General features: G+C 49.0%; 1 protein-coding gene across 4 annotated transcripts in view; it reads left to right on the top strand.

Moving 5' to 3' along the window:
- Positions 1-23,691, top strand: part of rasgrp4 (RAS guanyl releasing protein 4) — a 175,744-nt gene that overhangs the window by 36,595 nt on the left and 115,458 nt on the right. For 3 of the 4 annotated variants that reach the window (XR_015754762.1, XM_087984074.1, XM_043680982.2), the window contains exon 1: positions 15,903-16,147. The exons of the other annotated variant lie outside the window; for it this stretch is intronic. Coding sequence is in view for 2 of the 3 variants with exons in the window: in XM_087984074.1 (XP_087840200.1) it covers positions 15,912-16,147 (236 nt within the window). In the remaining variant the exon portion in view is untranslated. Of the gene's footprint in view, positions 1-15,902; positions 16,148-23,691 lie in introns of those variants that run through there. 4 annotated transcript variants of the gene reach the window in all.

Here is a 23,691-nt window from a genome sequence, read left to right as displayed (position 1 = left end):
GGAAGTTTGCAGTTTATCAGTGTTGTTTGTTTTAAGGGGGAATCCAAAAATCCCATGCTGCAGTTAGAGGCCTGAACTTCCTTTGTGCAGGGGATTGATTGGCTGGCTGACAGTTCAGGAATCATGGGACCCTCCTGTTTATTCATTTTTTTCTTTTTTTCTTTCTTTCCTATTTACCCCCAGAGTCCCGCCTAACCGCGGTAGTGCTTATTTTTCCCCCCAGCACCCATGTTGTGTGTGTGCAGGTGTGAAACACAGTGACAGACGCAAGGTGCACGAATCTTTATTCAATTCTCACCACCAGGAAGATAGGAAAACACCCGGGTGGCCCGTGACAAACACTGCCCTGCACATCAAAGGGCAGTGCTGTGTGATCAAAACAGTGAAGGGGAGGGTAGGGACTAAATCAAAATAGAGTTGGAGGGAGAAATGATGCACTCCACTCCCTGCGGCGCCCACCTCTCCCTGAACAACTCCAGGGTGTTGGTGGACACCGCGTGCTCCTTCTCCAAGGACACCCGGGCCCTAACGTAACCCCGGAAGAGGGGCAGGCAGTCGGCCCTAATGACCCCCTCCACGGCCCGCTGCCTCGACCTGTTAATGGCCAGTTTGCCTCCTGTTTATATGTCAGCCAGGGCTCCCTGATTGGATCAGGTTAACAGCCCCACACCCCCCCCCCCCCCCACCCCCCAATCAGGGAACCCCTATTCCATGCCATCCAGCCGGCTGACCTGCTTACAATCACCACACAGCGTGCTTTGGACAACACAGGTTCAAATCCCACAGCAGCAGCTGACGGGATTTAAATTCGATTCATTAAACCTGGATTGCCAGTCTGGCTTCAGTGATGCTCCCCGTCGGGTTTGCGAACATCCTTTAGGCCAGACGAGCCTGCCATCTTCACCTGGTCTGGCCTACCCCGTGACTCCAAAACCCACCGCGATGTGGTTGACTCTGAACCGCCCTCTGAATTGGCCGCGCAAAAACGTGATCAGGAACAGACAGCAAACACTGGCCTGAACTGAGAGTAAAGCAGAAGATGACCACGCATTCCAGGGGAGGAGAGAAAATTTAGAGATAGGCCAAGAATTGGTGTGCTTGGCGCAATTGTTGTGAGGAGTGGTGTTGTCAGTTTTGGAAATGAAGCACCTTGTGTGTTTTTTGTTTATTATTTGTGATCCTACGCCTGAGGCACGATGTAAACTAAACTCGATTTGAAAACTGGTGATTCAAGCAGATTGGCCAAATGTTGTGGCAACTTGTGGGCTCATCCAATGACCATTGTTCTCTACAATTCAACATGGCCTCCCCCCAGAACCTCCAAACTCATCATTTCCTCTGCCAGTCTTTCCCAGCCACAGCTTTTCACTGACATCAATTTATAGAAGAATTAGGAGCAGGAGGAGGCCCTTCTGCCCCTCGAGCCTGCTCCACCATTTAATACAAACATGGCTGACCTCACCTCAGCCACAACTCCACTTCCTTGCTTGCTCCCCAAATCCCTTTAACCCCTTACTAATTAAAAGTCTGTCTCTTCGTTGAATGTCCCAGCATCCACCACATTCTGGGGTTGTAAATTCCACAGATTCATGACCCATTCAGAGAAGTAGTCCCTCCTCATCTCAGTTCAAAACCTGCCGCCCCTTATTCTCAAACTATGACCTCTGAGTCCCCTTTGGGTACAGTGGGCGTGCGGGGGAAATCTAAATACAAACAGGAGATTCAGAGAGTCTCCTCATTCTCAGGACTGGCTCTGAGCTGGCTGGTCAGAGCCCACGCACTGTGCAGGTGTCAATAAACGGGGATATAGGCCTCTGTGCAGTCATTTCAATGACGACGAGAGAAACCAGGATGCTCCTGAGGAAAATTCGCTCGCAATCAAAACAAAACCGTGACCTCTCATTCTAGATTACCCCACGTGCGGAAACATCCCCTCCCACGCCTATTTTGTCAATCGCCTTTAGCACCTTACATACCTCTTTTGATGGGGGTGGGAATCTCCTCTCATTCTTGTAAACTCAAGCGAGCATAGGCCTAAACTGAATAATCTCTCCTCAAAATCAAGTCTCTGGAATTAATTTGGTGAACCTCTCTGAAGTGCGTCTAATCCAGTTGCCCCGCCCACTAGCTTGGAGTAGGCTTGCGGCCTTGCTTGTCGGGTCAATTTGAGGCGCCTACTCTCTGGGAGCAGTAGGTTGAAGCCTGCCGCGGAGATGAGAGCCAGAAACGCAGAGTAGCGTCAAGTGCACATCTCGCAAGATCGGCGTTGCACAACTGGGGCTTATACGGAAAGGTTGTGTGGTTTGCTGGTGACTAACCTTTCCGCACTGAGCCGTGCCAAGTGATGGGAAAGATTGCCCAAGCCTTTGTTTCTTGCATTGCGTGACGATGGAAGGAAATCGCTCACATCAAACAGAATAGGCCCCACACAGAAATCGCCAACTAATTGGGACATTCTTAGGAGTCAGAATCGATTAGGATCACTCGTTAGTAATTCATTGAGCTTGGCCCACAGTGAATCGGGATAAGCACAGTTTTGCTTCTGATCAATGTACATCCATAAACGTGTTGCATGACTCAAGCAATCTGGGAGCACAGCTAGACTGACTCTTTCAGTGTCAGTACCAAGGGAGTACTGCACTGTCAAAGGTGTCACTGTGCGGGTAGAGCCTCTTGAGTGGCTGTTAAAGATGCAGTCATGTTACTTGAAGGAGTTGGGCTTTCTTCCAGCTGTCATATCAATCCCTACAGTGTGGGAGTAGGCAACTCAACCTGTCGGGTCCACACCCACCCTCCAAAGAACATCCCACCTAACCTCCCCTATCCCTGTAACCCTGCACTCCCCATGGCTAACCCAACTAGCCTGCACATCCCTGGACACTATGGGGCAATCGTCCTAACCTGCACATCTTTGGACTGTGGGAGGAAACCGGAGCACCCGGAGGAAACGCACGCAGGCACGGGGAGAACGTGCAAACTCCACACAGACAGTCACCCGAGGGTGGAATCGAACCCTGGCACTATGAGGCAGCAGTGCTAACCACTGAGCCATTGTGCCACCCCACTGTTGGGAACACAGTAGATCTGGTCATTATCACTTTGCTCTCTATCTTTTATTTAGTTTATTCTTTCACAGGATTTGGGTGAGGCTCTGGCACTTGCTGCCCACCCCTAATTGGCCTTGAATGGAGTGGCTTACTAGGGCCATTACAGAGAGCAGTTCACTGTCAGCCATCTTGCTGTAGGTCTGGAGTCACGTATAGGCCAGACTGAATAGGATTTCCTTCCCTAAAAGACATTGGTGAACCTGGGAGTTTTATTTTTGCCTATTTTTCCTCATCACCTAGTCCAGAGATGTTATTACATACCTCTGGATCAGGGTGGGTCTTGAACCTAGGACTCTCAGTCAAGGGGTAGGGACACTACCACCACACCACAAGAGGGCCCCACACAGCACTCTTTTCTTATTCACCAATTTTTCTAATCACCCTGATCAGAGATATGATTACCCTCTGGAGTAGGGTCAGTCTTAAACTGGGCCTCCTAATCTGGGGTAAGGTCACTACCACTGTACCACAAGAGCCCCTCTGGATGAGTTGTTCAGAGATTAGACTTTAATTCCAGACGCTTTTTAAAATGGAATCGAAATTCCACTAACGATTACTGTGGGGATTTGAACACAGGTCACCAGAGCATTATCCTGGGACTTTGGAATATCAGTCCATTACCTCTTCACCACCATCTCCCCCACAAGGATCTCATTTGGAGCTTGACTGAACGAGCTGCTATTTTTAAATGTAATTCATTTGTGGGATGTAACCATGACTGGTTGGGATCGCATTTATTGTCCATCTCTGGAGAAGGGGGTGGTGAGCTGTCTTCTTGAACTGCTGGAGCCTACGTGGTTTAGCTATACCCACAATGCCTTGAGGGAGGGAGTTCTAGGATTTTGACCCAGCGACACTGAGGGAACGGCGACATATTTCTAAGTCTTTCCCCCGATGATGCATAGCTCACCAACACACTCCCCCATTGTTGCTAAGGTACCAGGCCATTTATCTGACATCCCCTACTGGATGTCCCCTTTTTCCGAATTAAACAATGGCAAGAACGAAAGCCATTGATTCCCCATCCAGCCCCAAGCTCTGCCCCTTGGTACACACTACATCTCTCTTCCTGATGTGAAACCAGTCTATTCGCAACGTCAATGCCACAGTTGGCCCTTCTTTGCCCATTTTCATGTCATTACTGAGGCTGCCTACCACCCCACTCTCTAACCTTGCCCTGACTTATCAGGTGGCTCAGTGGTGAGGGCTGCTGCCTCACAGCACCAGGGACTCGGGATCGAATCCAGCCTCGGATGACTGTCTGGTGGAGCTTGCACGTTCTCCCCACGTATGTGTGAGTTTCCTCCAGGTGCTCTGGTCTCCTCCCCGTAGTCCAAAGATGTGCAGGTTAGGGTGGATCGGCCATGCTATAGTGCCCAGGGGTCAGTGGGTTAGTCACAGGAAATGAAGGGTTAGAGGGGAGAGGGTTGAGGTGGGATGCTCTTCAGAGGGGCCACACTGTAGGGAATCTATGTCTATACCCTGGGTGGCAGCTGGACCCCTTATTCACCCCTCTCCCAGCAGCAGGACAAGCCATTGTTTATCATTTGTGTAAGTGATTCAGACGTGAATATAGGAGCACATTTGCAGATGACACCCAGCGTTTGTGGTATAGTGGATAGTAAAGAAGGTTATCTAAGAGTACAATGGGGTCTTGATTGGGTCAATTGAGTCAATGGGTCGAGGAGTGGCAGACGGAGTTTAATTTAAATAACTGTGAGGTGTTGCATTTTGGTAAGGGCACGATTAACATAGTTAATGGTAGGGGAGTGCTGCTGGGCAAAAAGACCTTGGAGTGCTGGTTCCTAGTTCCTCGAAAGTGGAGTCGCAGGTAGTGAAGAAGGTGCTTGACACGGGATCTTGCCTTATTCCTGACGAAGGGCTTATGTCCGGAACGCTGACTCTCCTGCTCCTCGGATGCTGCCTGACCTGCTGTGCTTTTCCAGCACCACACTCTCGACTCTGATCTCCAGCATCTGCGGGCCTCACGTTCTCCACAGGATCTTGATTAGCTGGGCCGGTGGACAAAGGAGTGGTTTGGAGTGCGGCATACAGTTCTGGTCACCCTGCTGTATGTTACTAAATTGGAGAGGGTGCAGAAAAGATTTATAAGGACGTTACCAGAACTGGAAGGTCTGTGTTATAAGGAGACGCTGCATAGGCTGGGACATCTTTCACTGGAGCGTAGGATGTTGAGGGGTGACCGTATTGAGGTTTATGAAATCATGAGGGGCGTGGATAAGGTGAATAGCCAGGGTGGGAGAGTCCAGAACTAGGTCATAGAGTCATTGTGTCATAGAGATGTACAGCATGGAAACAGACCCTTCGGTCCAACCTGTCCATGCCGACCAGATGTCCCAACCCAATCTAGTCCCACCTGCCAGCACCCGGCCCACATCCCTCCAAACCCTTCCTATTCATATACCCATCCAAATGCCTCTTAAATGTTGCAATTGTACCAGCCTCCACCACTTCCTCTGGCAGCTCATTCCATACACGTACAACCCTCTGCGTGAAAACGTTGCACCTTAGGTCTCTTTTATATCTTTCCCCTCTCACCCTAAACCTATGCCCTCTAGTTCTGGACTCCCCGACCCCAGGGAAAAGACTTTGTCTATTTATCCTATCCATGTCCCTCATAATTTTATAAACCTCTATAAGGTCACCCCTCAGCCTCCGATGCTCCAGGGAAAACAGCCCCAGCCTGTTTAGCCTCTCCCTATAGCTCAAACCCTCCTACCCTGGTAACAGCCTTGTAAATCTTATCTGAACCCTTTCAAGTTTCACAACATCGTTCCGATGTGTTTAAGGTGAGAGGGGGAAGATTTAATAGAGATCTGAGGAGCAACCTTTTCACACAGAGGGTGGTGCGCATGTGGAGTTAAAAACAAGAGGGCATAGGTTTAAGGTGAGAGAAGAAAGATTTAAGAAGGACACGAGGGGTAACCCTTTCTACATAGAGAGTGGTTCGTGTGTGGAACGAAGTGTTAGAGGAAGTGGTGGGTGCAGAGACAGTTGCAACATTTCAAAGACATTTGGACAGGTACATGAATAGGAAAGGTTTAGAGGGATATGGGCTAAATGCAGGCACACGGGGTCAGTTTAGTTTGGGAAACTTGGTCAGCATGGATGAGTTGGGCTGAAGGGCCTGTGTCCGTGCTGTATGTGGAATTTCGCTGTCTCGTCTGCCAGTTTCTACCCAACATTAATTGGCCATTGAGAATCTGGAGGTGAATTATCTTTGTGAGGGCTTGTAGCAGTCCACATGGTCCTTGTGCACTGATAGGAACTTACAGGGGCTGGCATCCCCATGTATCCGCTTCCAGATGGAAGTGTTCATGGGTTTGGAAGGTGCTGTCTGAGGGTCTTTGGTGAGTTGCTGCAGTGCATCTTGTAGATGGTACACCCTGCTGCTACTGAGCGTCGGTGGTGGAGGGAGGGGATGTTTGTGGGTATGGTGCCAACCAAGTGGGGGCTGCTTTGTCCTGGATGGTGTCGAGCTTCTTGAGTGCTGTTGGAGCTGCCCCCATCCAGGGGCAAGTGGGGAGTATTCCCTCACACCCCTGACTCGTGCCTTGTAGGTGGTGTCGAGAGTGTGGTGCTGGAAAAGCACAGCAGGTCAGGCAGCATCTGAGGAACAGGACAATCGACGTTTGGGGGGCAAATGCCTTGTAGATGGTGGACAGACTTTGATATCAAGCTCCTATGTTCTATGCTCTATCCTCCTCAGGCTAACTGCTGCCTTCACTGCCCCCACAAGGGGTTAATCTTTTATTGCAAACAAAACATGGATGTTCCTTTGAAGTTGAGCCCTGCCCTTTGCAGATGTTTCCAAACTGTGCTCAAAGAACTACCAATTAAGGTCCTCCATCTGCCAATAATTAAAAACAATTAGCATTCTGCACCAGTTAGATATTCACCTGGGGTGGAAGTGTTCAAGGATTTTGTTTCCATCATCGTCCAGTTCCGGAAACAGTGAATGGAGTCTCCAGAACCTGACTCATTATGCCTGATGCTGTAGGCCTTTGGATCTGGTGGGAATATCCGAGTAGGATTCAGTGGATGGCGATCAAGACTGGGGAAACAATGGGGTTTCATTTTGAACCCAGTAACGCAGATCTCCAATACCATCCAGTCAGGTACAAAGTTAAGGAATGATTCCACAGAGAGCTGTATCAGACAAAAATGGGTTTTATCAGGGACTTATGTACCCAAGGGTGAATACTCCAAGTGACTCTTTTTATCTGTAACAGCCTTAAATTCAAAGGTGGGGCATCCATTAGAAAACATAGCGGGTCAGGATTTATACCATCATGGGATGTCAGGGGTCACCAGCAAGTCCAGTATTTGTTGCTCGTCCCTAATTGCCCTTGAACTGAGGTATTTAAGAATAAACCATAATTATAGATTAGATTCCCTACAGTGTGGGAGCAGGCCCTTCGGCCCAACAAGTCCACACCGACCCTTTGAAGAGTAACCCACCCAGACCCATTTCCCTCTGACTAATGCACCTAACACTATGGGCAATTTAGCACGGCCAATTCACCCTGACCTGCACATCTTTGGATTGCAGATATGGGGAGAACGTGCAAACTCCACACAGACAGTCACCCAAGGCAAGAATCAAACTTGGGACCCTGGTGCTGTGAGACAGCAGTACTAGCCACTGAGCCACCGTGCCACCCATAGGCCAGCATTTCCTTCCCTGAACAGCATTAGTGAATCAGATAGGGGTTTGACTGGCAACTTGACAATAGCTGTCATCATCACTCCCTTTGTGAATTGAATTCCATTAGCTGCTACATTGATTTGATTTGATTTATTGCTGTCACGTGTGCTGAGATACAGACAAAAGTGTTGCTTTGCGTGCTAGACAGGCAGATTGGACCATACATAGTGTATATGTAGCAGTGCACACAGTGTTACTCCCACAGAGGAAGTGCAGAGAGAGAGATCAACATATACATTAAAACACAGCAATTCAGGCAGCATCCGAGGACAGGCAAAATCGACATTTCGGGCAAAAGCTTCCTGATGAAGGGCTTTTGCCCGAAACGTCGATTTTGCCTGCCCTCGGATGCTGCCTGAATTGCTGTGCTCTTCCAGCACCACTGATCCAGAATCTGGTTTTCAGCATCTGCAGTCATTGTTTTTACCTCTATATACATTAAAGCAGTCCGTTCAGCAGTATGATAACAGCGGGGAAGAAGCTGTTCTTGAATCTGTTGGTACGTGTGTTTAACCTCTTGTATCTCCTGCCTGATGGAAGAGGGTGGAAGAGAGTCTAACCGGGGTGGGAGGGGTCTTTGATGATGTTGGCTGCCTTCCTGAGGCAGTGGGAAGTGTAGATGGAGTTGGTGGGTGGGAGGCTGGTTTGTGTGATGGACTGGGCTGGGCTCACAGCTCTCTGTAGTTTCGTACGGTCCTGGGCAGAGCAGTTGCCGCACCAAACCGTGATGTATATAGATAGGATGCTTTCTGTGGTGCATCTATAAAAGTTGGTAAGAGTCCTTACGGACATACTGAATTTCCTTAGCCTCCTGAGAAAGTAGAGGCATTGTTGTGCTTTCTTGACAGTAGTGTAGGTAGGCCAGGACAGATTGTTAGTGATCAACACGCCCAGGAACTTGATGCTCTTGAGCAGCTCCACCTCAGTCCCACCAATGCAGATAGGGGCATGACTTGAACCCTGTAGCCTCGGAGAGTTTGCAGAAGCCTCTGGATTACTCGTCCAGTGCCTTCATTGCCAGGACAAGATCTCCTACAATGAATTGACTCCTAGGCTGGCTATGCTAACAGTTACCAGTCTCATTCTGGGAGATATTGTATCGTGAACGAGATCTCAATGAAATTTTGATTAGATTAGATTCCCTACAGTGCGGAAACAAGCCCTTCGGCCCAACAAGTCCACACTGACCCTCCGCAGAGTAATCCACTCAGACCCATTTCCCTCTGACACTATGGGCAATTTAGCACGGCCAATTCACCTAACCCGCACATCTTTGGACTGTGGGAGGAAACCCACACAGACACGGGGAGAATGTGCAGACTCCACACAGACAGTCACCCGAGGCAGGAATCGAACCTGGGTCCGTGGTGCTGTGAGGCAGCAGTGCTAACCACTGAGCCACCGTGCTGCCCCTAATTTATATCAATCCGCCTGTTGTGATCGCTTTAAATAAGAATGGGAAATTCTAAAATTGTGCAACAGATTAATCGGCATCTGAAAACACTTTGATGAAATGTTATATCTGAAACATGACTTTGTCGACCAGATGGTAGGCAGTAACAGCATTCCTCTCGTCTGGCATAATGTCTCCGTTCTGCAGAGAGACTCCGACAATGGTGCTGATCATTTCCAACACTGAGAAGAGGGAGACTTTGTTTTCTCGTCCATATTTTCGCCACGATGTTTGGGTTGCCATCCCAAAAGTTGTACGTTCTGTCTGGAGCTCGGGGAGGTAGTGCCCTCACCTCTGAGTCAGAGGGTGCCAGTCCTACTCCATTGAGCTGGGCACACAGGGTCAGCTGATACACCCAGTGTCAGGCTGAGGGCATGTCGCGGTGTCAGTAGCGTTGTCCTCCAGACCATAGATTACACATGCTTTCGCTTTGGTAGCACGGTGGCTCAGTGGTTAGCACTGCTGCCTTATGGCGCCAGGGACCCAGGTTCGATTCCAGCCTCAGGCGACTGTCTGGGTGGAGTTTGTACATTCTCTCCGTGTCTATATGGGCTTCTGGGTGCTCTGGTTTCCCCCCCACCCCACACAGTCTAGGGATGTGCAGGTTAGGGTGGATTGGCCGTACCATTTGCATGTAGTAGGTGGGTTTGCCGTGGGAAATACGGGGCGGGTAGGCTGCTCTTTAGAGGGTCAGTAGGGGCTGAATGACCTGCTCCAACACTGTGAGGATTCTGTGAAGTGAGCTGTGTCCCTCACCACACATCGCTTCGGCAGACTTTGCTACGTTGCAGCAGTAACTTATGTTTCAAACATACGTTATTGATAGTAAAGCATTTTGGAATGTTAAAGTCAATGAATTTCTTTTATCAAGAAGTTCAAGAAGCAATACGTAATGAACAATATAATTATAGAAAGGGTCAGGAGCACAGGGACTTGGGAGTGTATGTGCACAGATCTCTGAGCGCGACATGCAGGTTGAGAAAGTGATTAATAAGGCCTTATGGGATCTTGCACGTTGTAAATTGAAATAAAGAGTACAGAAGCAAGGAAATCACATGCCACTAATCTCGATGAAGAGAAATAGATACATAGGAACAACATCTCGTGCAAGTTCCCCTCCAAGTCACTCTCCATCCCGACTTGGAAATATATCTCCCTTCCTTCAGTGTCACTGGGTCAAAATCCTGGAATCCCCTCCCTCAGGGAATTGTGGGTCAACCCACAACAAGTGGACTGCAGCGGTTCAGGAAGGCAGCTCACCCCCCCCCCCCCCCACCTTCTCAAAGGGGGCAACTAGGGTAGGCCCAACCAGTGATACCTGCATCTGAAGGATGTGACAGCAGAATAGAATAGAATTCTTACAGTGTGGAAACAGGCATTTCGGCCCAACAAGTCCACACCCACCCTTCAAAGGGTACCCCACCCATGAGAATGGTACCCAGGGTTGAGTAATTTCAGTCCTGTGGATAAATCAGAGAGGCTGGGGCTATTAGCTGTTGCAAAGAGACTTGATGGAGGCGTTCAACATCACGAGGGGCCTGGGCAGAGTAGAGAGGGAGAAACTGTTCCTGCACTGGAAGCTTAACGGCAAGCTGAGACCAAGTTCCTTTGTGCAGCGATTGGTTAAGGTCCGGAATGGTCACATGATCTCAGCACTGTGATGCCCAAGACCTCGAAACGGCCATCACTGACTATCGCCAATCTCCTACCTTCTCCCCAATTGCCTCGCACACTCCCTCCATCCAAATCATCTGCCTGAGGTTTCTGTGGAGGCAATGTGATCGGAGGAATTCAAGAAAGAGTTGGATACCTCTCTGAAAGGCAGAAGAGGTATGAACGAAGGAACGGGGCAATAGTTTTTTTGCAGAGAGCCAGCACAGACAGGTGAACTGAACGGCCTCCTTCTGTCTCATCAGCTCACTGTCTCATCAGTGAGTGTGCAGCAATCCCGGGCACATTGAGGCCTCACAGCCAATCAGATAACAGCAGGCCGTCTGCTTGGCGATTTGGTCATGTGATCGGACTGGTCAGGGTAATATTAAACATTTGTGATGGTCAATACCGGAAATCAGGGCACCTTCTCCCTTCGCGAGAGTGAACTCGCAAATCATTGTGAGTTTCAAAGAGTTCTTCGAGACTGTGAATTGCACAGGATTTTCCCCTAATGCTTTTGAAGATAGCAACGTGGAAAATAGGAGCCAGAGTAGACCATTCGGCCCTTCAAGTCTGCTCCATCATTCATGGCTGACCACCCTCCTCAGTCTCCGGTTCCCGCTTCCTCCCTTTGGTCCCTTTAACCTAATGAACTCAATCTAACAACTCCTCGAAAACATTCAACGCTCCGGCCTCAATTGTGTTCTGGGGTAGAGAGTTCCACAGGCTCTCCACTCTCTGGATGAAGACATTTCTCCCCATCTCAGTCCAAACCCGTATCCTTAGAGTGTGATCCCCTGGTTCTGGATTCCCTGGTAATGGGGAACATCCTTCCCCACACTCATCCAAATGGTCCTGAGAAAAATCTATAGGTTTTGGGCAGTGGCTCAGTGGTTAGCACTGCTGCTTCACAGCACCAGGGTCACAGGTTCGATTCCAGCCTCGGGCTGGAGTTTGCACATTCTCCCCGTGTCTGGGTGGGTTTCCTCCGGGTGCTCCAGTTTCCTCCCACAGTCCAAATATGTGCAGGTCAGGGTGGATTGGCCGTGCTAAATTGCCCTTGGTGTTAGGTGCATCAGTCAGTGAGAAATGGGTCTGGGTGGGTTACTCTTCGGAGGGTTGGTGTGGACTTGTTGGGCTGAAGGGCCTGTTTCCACACTGTAGGGGTGAAATTCCCCCCTCCTCCAGTCAATATACTCCAAACCGACCCAGTCTCTCCTCATACATCAGTGCTGCCATCCCAGAATCCAGTCTGGTAAATCTTTGAGGCCACTCCCTCCATCACCAGAACATCCTCCCTCAGATAAGGAGACTAAAACTGAACACAATACTCCAGCTATGACCTCACCATGGCCCTATACAATTGCAGCAAGACATCCCTACTCCAATAGAGCTCCAATCAGGGTCCGAAGCCCATACAGACGTGAGGGATTGACCATCACTGGTCAATGGCTGGCCTCATTAAGTCTATGAAGTTCCATTCAGGACTGAAGAAGGGTTGGACCCGAAACATCGACTTCCCCACCTCCTGATGCTGCCTGGCTTGCTGTGTTCTTCCAGCCTCCCGCCTGTCTACCTTGGATTTCAGCATCTGCAGTTTTTCTGTCGTTCATTAAGTCTATGGGCAGGCTGGGGGTCCAGTAGGATTTAGTGCAGCCCAGTGCATGTGTTTTGAAGTGAATTGAGGGAGTTCACCCCTAGAAATACATTAATGTATAAACAAAGACATCTCTCTGGAACCCCCTGGGACCAGGCTAATGACTGCGTTTGGGCTCGGCCTGGGAAGTTAAGAGGGGGAGCTCTGACTTTTTGGGTCACTGAGGGTCCCCTCGGACTTTGTCCAGTCTTGTGCCCTGGAAGTGGTCATTCGAGCTTTGCTTGAGAGCACTGGAGTGACGTAGGAGTTGGCAGTGATTAGCCTGCCTCAGCTGGCATTGGGAATGGGTGCTACGGCCTCTCTGATGGTGAGATGGAAACATTGCCTCTCCCTGGTCAGCCCCTGCCCACCTTGAATTGGGCAGCGCCCGGCAAATGAGGTACTGACCCGCCACAGTCCAGTGGGCGCTCGGGGCTTAGACCTGCTGCTGAAGAACTGGTTAATTAGAGGTACGCTCCTCCTTGTCTACCCTAGGGTCCGATCGAAGAGTCCCTGATAGCCCCTGGCACTAGACTGCTATTGGCTATCTACTGACTTTCACTGTTCCTCTGATCTCCTGATGATATCTCCGTGTGGCAGTCCCTCCTCTGAGGGAAGAGGGCTCTGGGTTCACATCCTGCTCTAAACTTAGGTGTGAACTCTTAGCTTCCATTCCTAGTGAAGAACTGGGGGAGTACACTGCACTGTTGGGGATGGTGGGTGGGTGGGTGCGGTCTTTGGGAAGAGATGGTTAAATTCACAGAAACACAGATTGCTTACAGTGCAGAAAGAGGCCCTTTGGCCCATCAGGCCAGCACTGACCTTCCACAATGCATCCCAGCCAGACCCACATTTTGCCATGGCTAATCCCCCATGACTAGCTACACATCCTTGTGCACTATGAGCTAATTTAGCGTGGCACCATGGGATTGTGAGAGGAAACCTGAGAAGGGCTTATGCCCGAAACGTCGATTCTCCTTCTCCTTTGATGCTGCCTGACCTGCTGCGCTTTTCCAGCAACACATTTTTAAGCTCTGATCCCCAGCATCTGCAGGCCTCACTTTCTCCCAGTCCAAAGGAGCCCCACCCAGACACGGGGAGAACGTGCAAACTCCACACGGTCAGTCGACCGAGGCTGGGATTGAACCTGAGACCCTGGCACTGTGGTGCTAACCACTGAGCTACCATGCCATCCCTAAATTCATGCCCTTCCAGTGGGACCAGGAATGAGAAAAGGTCCTGTGTTGAAAGGGAGTTCAGGCAATGTTTAATCAATGTCACACAAAGAGGTTGTTTGGTCGCTATCATTGGGCTGGTTGTGGGAGCTTTCTGTGCCTGAAATGGCAATGTTTCCCGACATTACAGCAGTGAGTGCACATTAAGAATACTTCTTCTGATGGAAGGCAGTTCAAGATTTTGCCTCGTGTGCTATAAAAACCAGGGTCTTTTCCTGTTTGCATCTGCCCCCCCCCCCCCCCCCCCGTCAAGGTTGACTTCTTGAAGGGACAGCTCCCGGTTTTACATCGCCGTGAACACTCTGACTTTGTTAGGGGACCGTACTTTAGATGTACAGAAGTCTTGGGTGGAGTCAGGGCAGCGGAAGATGGCTTCTCAGCAAATTAAAAGGCATTTGGACAGATGCATGGATAGTGAAGGTTTAGAAGGGTATGGGCCAAGTGCAGGGAAATGGGGTTAGTGTGGGTGGATATCATGGACCAGTCTGGGCCGAAGGATCTGTCTCCATGCTGTAGGCCTCAATGACTGAAAGTTCCCAAAGTAATCTCCTTACACTTCATAGGTGTCTAAAAATGTACAGTCTATGGGGAATTAGCCATGATAACGTAGGGTTATGGGGATAGGGTGGGGTGAGGGGTAGTTTGTTCTGGGTGGGATGCTCTTCGGAGGGTCAGTGCAGACTTGACGGGCCAAATGGGCTCTTCCTACACTGGAGGGATTCTGTGATTCTAAAATGATGGAGGCTGGTACAATTACAACATTTAAAAGGCATCAGGATGGGTACATGAATAGGAAAGGTTTAGAGGACAATGGACCAACTGTCAGCTAATGGATCTAGGTTATCTTGGGATACCTGGATGGCATGGAAGGGTTAGATCAAAGGGTTCATTCCCGGGCTGTACAACTCTATGACTCGATGCTTTGCACCCCTGTATTGTTAACAGTCAGCCGGTCACCCTGTCATGTTAAAATGTCATGTCATTGTTTGTAATTGAAGAGTTCCACTCCTCATTATGGAGCTGACAGTATAACTGAGGCTTTGGCAAGTTCAAAAGGCATGATGACTACAAGAGCAGGTCAGAGGCTAGGAATCCTGTAGGGAGTAACTCATCTCCTGACTCCCCAAAGCCTGTCCACAAGTCAGGGGTGTGAGGGAATACTCCTGGATGGGGGCAGCTCCAACAACACTCTAAAAGCCCGACACCATCCAGGACAAAGCAGCCCCCCGCTTGGTTGGCACCACACCCACAAACATCCCCTCCCTCCGCCACCGACGCTCAGTAGCAGCAGGGTGTACCATCTACAAGATGCACTGCAGCAATTCACCAAAGACAGCACCTTCCAAACCCACGACCACTTCCATCTAGAAGGTCAAGGGCAGCAGATACAGGGGACCACCATCTCCTGCAAGTTCCCCTCCAAACCACTCACCCCCCCTGACTCGGAAATCTATCGCCGTTCCTTCAGTGTCGCTGGGTCAGAATCCTGGAATCCCCACCCCCAGGGCATTGTGGGTTTTCCTACAGCACCCAATATGTGGCACTTAAAAGCTTCTCGAGGGCAACTAGGTTATAAAAGCTGACCCAGCCAATGACTCCTAAATCCCACGAAAGAATAAAATTCAGCTCTCTACAGGTAGTCGCATACCAATAAAGTCATGTTGTTCAACTGTGTCGGTCAAGGAGGGAATGGTCTAATTATAGCACTTCAAGCACAATAAGAGGCGGAAATGAGAACAACCTTCACATTTCTGGGCACCAGAAGAAATGGGTTATTTATGAATCTGATCTATAAAAAAAGTTTGGATGTAAAACAATAGATTGAGTGATTAAATTCACATGCACTGCCATCGCAGGTTGAATTGAAAGCATTTGGCTGATTAGAAACAGGCTTCAACAAGGGGTAGCCAATCAGACTGCGGGCTTGCTCAGTGCGAGTGTCTGGGCTGCAGCTCTGTGTTTGTCAGAAAGGAACACTTCCCCAATTCTTACCCAACTCTACCGCCAAGTCTGCTGTGGAAGGAGAGAGAGAGAGAGAGAGAGAAATATACGTGGCATCTATATTGTTCAAAATTGTAGCAGTCTCCTGTGCTTTTTGATGGTCAGAGCCACTGTTGCTGAACAGCAGCGCATTAGCCCAAAGTATCTCCCCACCGCTGGCCCCTTTGGTGCCACTTGGCAGGACCTAGGTCAGATTTGCCTTTCTGTTCCTGTGCCGGGCAATCTGGTACAATCTGACAAGTGCTGCCACTTGCAAGCGATCAGCATGGCAGATGTTTCCAGACCACAGCAGCCTTCAGTGCAGCGTTGCAATTTGCAGGATTTTAATCATCAGTAAGTACAAAACCACGAGGGCAATTTAATTGATTTTTGGGCATTACAATTTACACAGCTTCTGTGTTAGATTTTATGCTATCCAAGTCTTTTGATTGTACGTATTAGCTTTGTGGCATTTACTGGGTGGAGTTAATATTCATCTCTATATGTATTCAATGTAACAAACACAGAGTACCATATCCGCTGTAACACACATAGTTTAGTATTCAGTGTTATTTTCCAATCCATCTCAGAACTGGGTCCCAGAGGACTATAGAGTTGCAGATCTTGCCCTCTTATTCAATCTAGAGTGTGAGGACAAGACCAGTTATTGCAGGTCAATCCATGATTGAGAAGCTTTTGGAAGTGGTAATTCAGGAGATAATTTACAGACCCTTGGAAAACAACGGGTAAATTGTGGAAAGTCAACTTTGATTATCCAAGGACAAATTGCATTTATGAACTTGCTGGAGTTTTCGCGAGATAACAGGTGGGGTTGATGAGGGTTGTGCGGTGGATGTGGTGTACATGGACTTTCACATGAAAAGATAATGGGTTTTCCAACAAATATGGAATCTGTAGAGGAAGACGGTTGCCAATAGCATAGAGACAAGATTAGCAGAGTGTTAGGAAACAGTGAAAGGAACGTTCTCCACAACTCGGTGTTGGGACAATTGTGTCTTCTGATTTATAAGTCAGTCCAGGCACTACTTTCCAAATTGAAAATGACAGAACCATTTTGAACTGGTGCTAGAGGCTAGGGCTGAACTTTGAGAGGACACACTCTGATGGAACAGGAGGACAAGTGGCCCATGCAGTTTGATGGAGAGACATGTGCTGCGATGCATTATAATTTAAATGAAGGATAAATAGGGTGTGGTGGAAAAGGGATCCATGACATGCTCAAATCATTGAGGGTGGCAGGGTGGTTTGAGAAAGGGAATTATAAAATCTATGGAGTACAAAGTGAAGGAGTTAAGGTATACCAGTCTCCGTATTGTTCCACTTGCAAAAGGGATGATTGTGTCCAAATCTGAGCATTGCATGCTGGGATTGATGTGAGGATTTGAATTCCTCATTCTAATCGTTCCCAGGCATGAGGAATTTCAGTTCCATAGACAGACTGGAGACATAGGCGAAGAGAAGGTGGAGAGGACATGTGAGAGAGATGCTCAACATCACAAGGATGGAGTGACAGGGAAAACGCATAAGAGCTAAGAACCAAAAGACATTGACCTGACAGGTTTGACAAAGAAACGACAGCAGGGTTTGGGAGAAAACGCTTTGAAGTTAGTGTCTGGAATGCACCGCCACACACAGCAGTCGAGGCGAGGTCACCTGAGGTTTAGAAGAGGGGATTGGACTATTTAGGAAGACAGAAGGTTAGAGGGGGGAGCACTGGGTGAGTTGCGCTTGCAGAGGGCTGGCAACGAAATGATGGGCTGAGTATCTTTTTCCTGTCCTGTAGCCATTCTACGAATCCAACACCCTTCTACAAATGCCATCTCTTGACCTTCCAACTTACATCGATTAAAAACAAATTTACTCTTAAAAACTTTGTAGTCGGTTACCCAAACCTGTGCTGTGCATTAGACAGGACAAGAGGTACCACAGTCAGACATTAATGCTGTGAAATGCTTCTTTTCTTTTGGTAGTGAACTTAAAATGTACTTTTATTACATAACGTACAAGTCTCATTAGACAAATTGAACTTACTAGCTCCATAAATGGGATACACAAGGCCATTCCCCTTCATTGTCTCATGGACAGCAATTGTTGCTCATCCCTAACTACCCCTGAATCGAGTGTGGAGTGCGAGGGCTATTTCAGAGGGCAGTTAACTGTCTGCAGTGAGTGTGACAAAGTCAGTTATAGGATGTGAGGTTCCCAGATTGGGGCTTTTAACCTGGTCCAATCAGGGAGCCCTGGCTGACAGATAACACCAGGAGCGTCAGAGGTTCTGCTCACTCTAAGAGCTGCCTCTGCGGCAGCTGGATTGGTGAGAGTGAAAGACTTTCCACTTTTCTGTATTAAGGAGAAGAGGAGACAAAATGAAAACAGGAGTGTCAGGGCTTTTGTTCACTCTGAGAGCTGCCTCTGAGGGAGATGGATCAGTGTCAAGGACTCTCCACGTGTTTGATAAATAGTGACTTGGTGACAGGATGCCAGCCTCTCTGGAGTTACTTCATGTCAGCCATGTTGCTATGGGTCTGTCAGCCAGACCAGGTAAGGATGGCAGAGTTCCTCCCCTAAAGAGCATGACTGAACACGGGTGTTATGTTAAGGATCCCAGACACTCTGAATGTCGATGACATGATTCAGGTTTGTGACCAGGCCCTTTGGCATGTTTTCTCACACCCTGTAAATCCGGAGACTGTAAGAAGTCGGATCAGAAGCAGGCCACGCAGCCCATAGCATCTGCTCCACCCTCAATGATATCACGGCTGATCTGATCATCCGTGTCCCAGCCTTTTCACTTCCATTCCCTTCCTGATTAAACATCCCTCTCTATCCGCCTTGACAGATTCACTCCCCTCTGAGAGAAGAAATTCCTCCTCATCTTGGTCGTCAGTGGGCGACTCCTTGGTCTGAGATGATATTCTCTGGCCCTGGATGGTCCCGCAAGGGGAACCAACCATCTCCTCCCCTGTCAAGTGCCCTAAGATTCATGTCCATTTCAATAAGGTCGCCGCCTCCTGTTCTAAACTCCAGTGGGTACAGGCCCGGCCTACTCAACCTCTCCTCCTCAGACAGTCCCTCCATTCCCTGGGATCAGCAGAGTGAATCTTCATTGCTGATGTCCCTTTCCCCTGATAAGGACTCCATTCCCTGGGATCAGCAGAGTGAATCTTCATTGCTGATGTCCCTTTCCCCTGATAAGGAGACCATTTGGTTTCCAGTATTCCAGCCTGCCCACTGCCTTGTTCAATTTTAGCTCAGTCTCCAATTTTTATACCCTAAACACATTGCTTACAATTCATCGTGATGGATTTCATCTCGGAAAGGCTTGCACAGACTTTGGTCTCCTTATTTCAGGAAAAACATCCTGGCATTGGAGGTAGTCCAGAGAAAGTTCGCTTGGTGGGTTTGAGAATGTCCAGTGAGGAGAGGTTAGAGTCAAAGAGTCATAGAGATGTACAGCACGGAAACAGACCCTTCGCTCCAACCCGTCCATGCCGACCAGATATCCCAACCCAATCTAGTCCCACCTGCCAGCACCCGGCCCATATCCCTCCAAACCCTTCCTATCCATGTACCCATCCAAATGCCTTTTAAATGAAAGCCTCCACCACTTCCTCTGGCAGCTCATTCCATACACGCACCACCCTCTGTGTGAAAAAGTTGCCCCTTTTATATCTTTCCTCTCTCACCCTAAACCTATGCCCTTTAGTTCTGGACTCCCCCCACCCCAGGGAAGAGACTTTGTCTATTTATCCTATCCATGCCCCTAATGATTTTATAGACCGCTGTAAGGTCACCCCTCAGCCTCAGATGCTCAGTTGAGTAGATCGGACCGGTATTCTAGGAAAGGCTGCTTCAGATTTTCAATCTGGTCCCTTCCCTTTTCTCGGAAGTATTTTTCTTGCGGGAATGCCACCTTTTGGACCAGACACCCCCCTCTCTCCACCAGCTCCCCTTCCCCAGCCCATCCCAGCCAAACCACGCCACTGCTTTGAGCTTTGATACATTGAGCAAACACACTGTGATCAGTAACACATTAGTGCAGGGCTGGAGGCTGAGGGTCCCCAGGCTGAGCCACCAGCTGAAATGTAGGTGGCGGGTGGGGGGGGGTGGGGTTTGCTGTAATAGTGAGATGATAGCAGTATACAGGATCCCTCCTCACCTTGGTCCCCCACCCCATTCTCTCTCAAGCCTCCCCACCTCCATTCCCATCTCTGGGGTCAACTGAGGAGTCAAGACAGTTCCTGAGCTTTGAAACAGTGGACATGGTGGGAAAACGTTTGGGAAACTCTACACTAATGTCCTCGTTATAGCAGAGAATATAGGGTCTGTGGACGCCTGTGTCAGCTTATTTATTACAAAACCCCAGAAAGAGCTTGAGAAGCTCAACAGGTCTAGCGACATCACTATGGCAGTGTGATGGCTCAGTGGTTAGCATTGCTGCCTCCTAGCGCCAGGGTCCCGGGTTCGATTCCAGCCTCGCACGACTGTCTGTGTGGAGTTTGCATGTTCTCCCCGTGTCTGTGTGGGTTTCCTCCCACAGTCCAGGGCCGTCCAGGTTAGGGTGGATCATTCCTGATGAAGGGCTTTTGCCTGAAACGTTGATTTTCCTGCTCCTCGGATGCTGCCTGACCTGCTGTGCTTTTCCAGCACCACTCTCTAAATCTTGACTCTAATCTCCAGCATCCGCAGTACACACTTTCGCCTATGCTAAATTACCCATAGTGTCCAGGGGTGGTGCAGGCTAGGTGGGTAAGCCATGGGAAATGCAGGGGGATAGGGTGGAGGGTTGGGGTGGGTCTGTGTGGGAAGTTCTTTGAAATGGGCCAAATGGCCTCTTATTGCCCTGTACGGCCTCTGAGAGGAAGACAGAGTTAAAGTTTCAGGTCCAGTTCAGAGCTGTTCTGATGGCAAGTCGCCGGGCTTGAAGTGTTAACTCCGCTCTCTCTCTCTCTCGCCACAATTGCTGAGTTTCTCCAGCGAACATCTGTGTTTGTTACAGATCTGAGGTGCTTTGAAGTTCATTCCAGCCTATTTATTGCTACATTCCACGACCCAACTTATCCTGGGACATTATCCTCTCCTTCTTAAGTTGGTGGGCCTGGTCACCTTACATAAACCACCAGAGCAGAAGCTCAGGATGACCCACTGGTGACCAGGCCTCACAGCTGAGTGGGCGCGACCCAGCTGAGAGGTCTGACCCCGATTTTAACTGATGTTTGCAGGTGCAGACGGGTTTAGTGACGAGAGTAGGCGGTTCCCAGCAACCTCATCCAAGCCCAACAGCAATGGAGTCACTCATCGAAGATACCTGTGCCATCTTCCAACTACACCCGGGGAGTGGGGGAGCTTCCTGCCAAGCTAGAGGGTTCTACTCACCACCAACAAAAACCAACAAAACCTCTAGGTGCTTTCTGTCTGAATGCCCTGTTTGGATTTGTTTCTTATTGTCGACATGTTCTTGGAAAGCTGGCAAGGATTATAAACGTAAACCCATCCATAGCTATAACATTCAGAGAGTCAGGGCCAGCTTACACAGCCATTCAGCCCACACTGACTCTCCAACCCAGCTTCCTTCTCTTCTGGGCAGCATCCAGTTGGTTAAATCTCAGCTGGACTCTGTGCTGCGGATGGGGCTCTGTCCCCATCGTCTGCTTTTCTGATGGAGGTTGCCAGGGCGATGGCAAAGGGGTAGGATGTGGAAGGAACGGGCCTTGGAAAGTCGAACGCTGGTGTCATGTCTGCCATGACTTTAAAGCCTTTGTGTTCCTTATTGGGAGCGGAATTACAGCACAGTTACAGACAGAGAGGTTAACACAAGCCCGTGACTTCCCTCCCGGTAGGAAATGGAGGGAATATCGGGCTGGATGGTGTGAGAGGGACAGGAAAGCAGGGAGGACGGTGTCAAGGTAAAGAAATCTGCATTTAAATAGCACCCGCCCCGACCTCCCCAAAGTGCTTCACTGCCAATGGGTTACCTCTGAAGTCGAGTGGGAGAGACTGAATCGTACACAGCAAGCTCCCAAAAATGGCACCATTGCTGGTAACTACTCCCAGCGATGCCCAAATAGTGCCACATGACCTTTCACCTCCACTTGAGACGCCAGCTTGACATTTTCATGGCACCCTCAGCAGTACCAACTTGCAGGTGTGCCGGCCGAGATGTTGTGCTCTGATTTAGGTCACGACCTTTGAACCCCCGTCCCAGACGTGACAGTCAGGCTTACAGCTGGGAGCCAGAGGGTTAGCATCAAGGTAGCCGACCCAGTGGCAGTGGAATGGATATTCCAAACAGGAGGCTGGTTCTGCAGCTGAAAATTGCCGGGGGGGGGGAACAGTGAGTGAGCTGCAAGAGAAGGGAGTATGAGAAAACACTGGAAATTAAGACAAAGGGAATCCCAAAGTCTTCTATAAGCACATTAATAGTAAGAGGGTAGTGATGGGAAGGCTAGGTCTGTTTAGGGGCCAGTAGAGTTTGTAAGTCGAGATGAGATACATGATTAAGGTCTTCAATGAATACTTTATACCTGTCTTTCTGTCTGAGACAGATGCTGCCCAGAAGAGAAGGAAGCTCAGTCACTAGAAGAGTTTAATATTGAGAAGGGTTTAATATTGGATTTACAGTTGGTAAGGACGAGGTATGTTGTATCAAATGTCCCGGAGCGTGAGTGGAAATTAGCAGAATCACTGACAGCCATCTTTCACTCCTCCTTGGACTCACAAGTGGTGCTGGAAGTTTGAAGAGTTTGAAACGTTATGCCTTTATAAGTAAGTGGATTTTAAAGATCTGCCCAGTGATTACAGACCAATCAGTCTAGCTTCAGTTGCAGGGAAACTTTTAGAAACACTAATTCAGGATTGAATTAATAGCCACAGAGCAAAACTAAGGAGAGTCAGCATGGATTTTTTAAGGAAAAATCGTGTCTATCTAGTTTGTTGGGTTTTGTTTTGGTGAGGTAATGCAAAGAGAGTTGATGAGGTCAGCGGTGCTGATGAGTTGTACATGGACTTCCAAAGGCTTTAATAAAGACTTGATCGGGACGTTATTAGTCATAGAATGGTCGGGACATTAGCAACTAGCTGAGTGATGGGAAACGTGGGGCCATGGTCAGTGGGTATTTTTGAGGCTGGAGGAGGGTTTGTAATGGAGTTCTCCAGGGCACAGTATTGGGACCCTCGCTTTACCTGGCGTACATTTAATAATCTAGACCTTGGTGTGCAGGGGACAATTCCAAAGTTTGTCGAAGAGACTAAACTTTGGAAGAACTGTAAACTGTGAGGAAGAACGTCCAAAGGACACGAACAAGTTGGTGGAGTGGGCATTTGGGGGGGCAGGTGAGATTCCACGCTGAGAAGTGAGCGGTGATCCATTTCAACACAAAGCCCATGAAGAGACGATATATTGTTACGGGTACTATTCTAGAGGTTGTGCTGGAGTAGAGAGACCTGGGTGCATATGTACGTAAATCCATGTAGCTGGAAGGCCAGGTAGGAGACCAGAGCTTAGAGTGGTGCAGGAAAAGCACAGCAGGTCAGGCAGCATCCGAGGAGCAGGAGAATCGACGTTTCGGGCAAAAAGCTTTTCATCAGGAATGAAGGTGCGAAAAGTCGATTTGCCTGCTCCTTCTAACTGGTTCCTGATGAGGGGCTTTTGCCCGAAACGTTGCTTTTCCTGCTCCTCAGATGCTGCCTGACCTGCTGTGCTTTTCCAGCACCACTCTCATCTTGACTGCAGTACCCACTTGCGTCAGGGATGAGAGCAGGCAATTAATAAAGCAGACGGCAATCCCAACTGCATGAATTGGGACATAGAGGAGCTGGGAGGCCGTGCTGATCGTGAACAGGCATTGGCGAGATCTCAGCTGGAGTACTGTGTGCAG

The sequence above is a fragment of the Chiloscyllium plagiosum genome, unplaced genomic scaffold (assembly GCF_037043375.1).
Source record: "Chiloscyllium plagiosum isolate Xiang-an unplaced genomic scaffold, Cpla_swu_hap1 HiC_scaffold_47, whole genome shotgun sequence".
In the NCBI taxonomy this organism is placed as follows: Eukaryota; Metazoa; Chordata; class Chondrichthyes; order Orectolobiformes; family Hemiscylliidae; genus Chiloscyllium; species Chiloscyllium plagiosum.
Note: the sequence above shows the minus strand (reverse complement) of the source record. Positions and strands in the feature narration are given on the sequence as shown.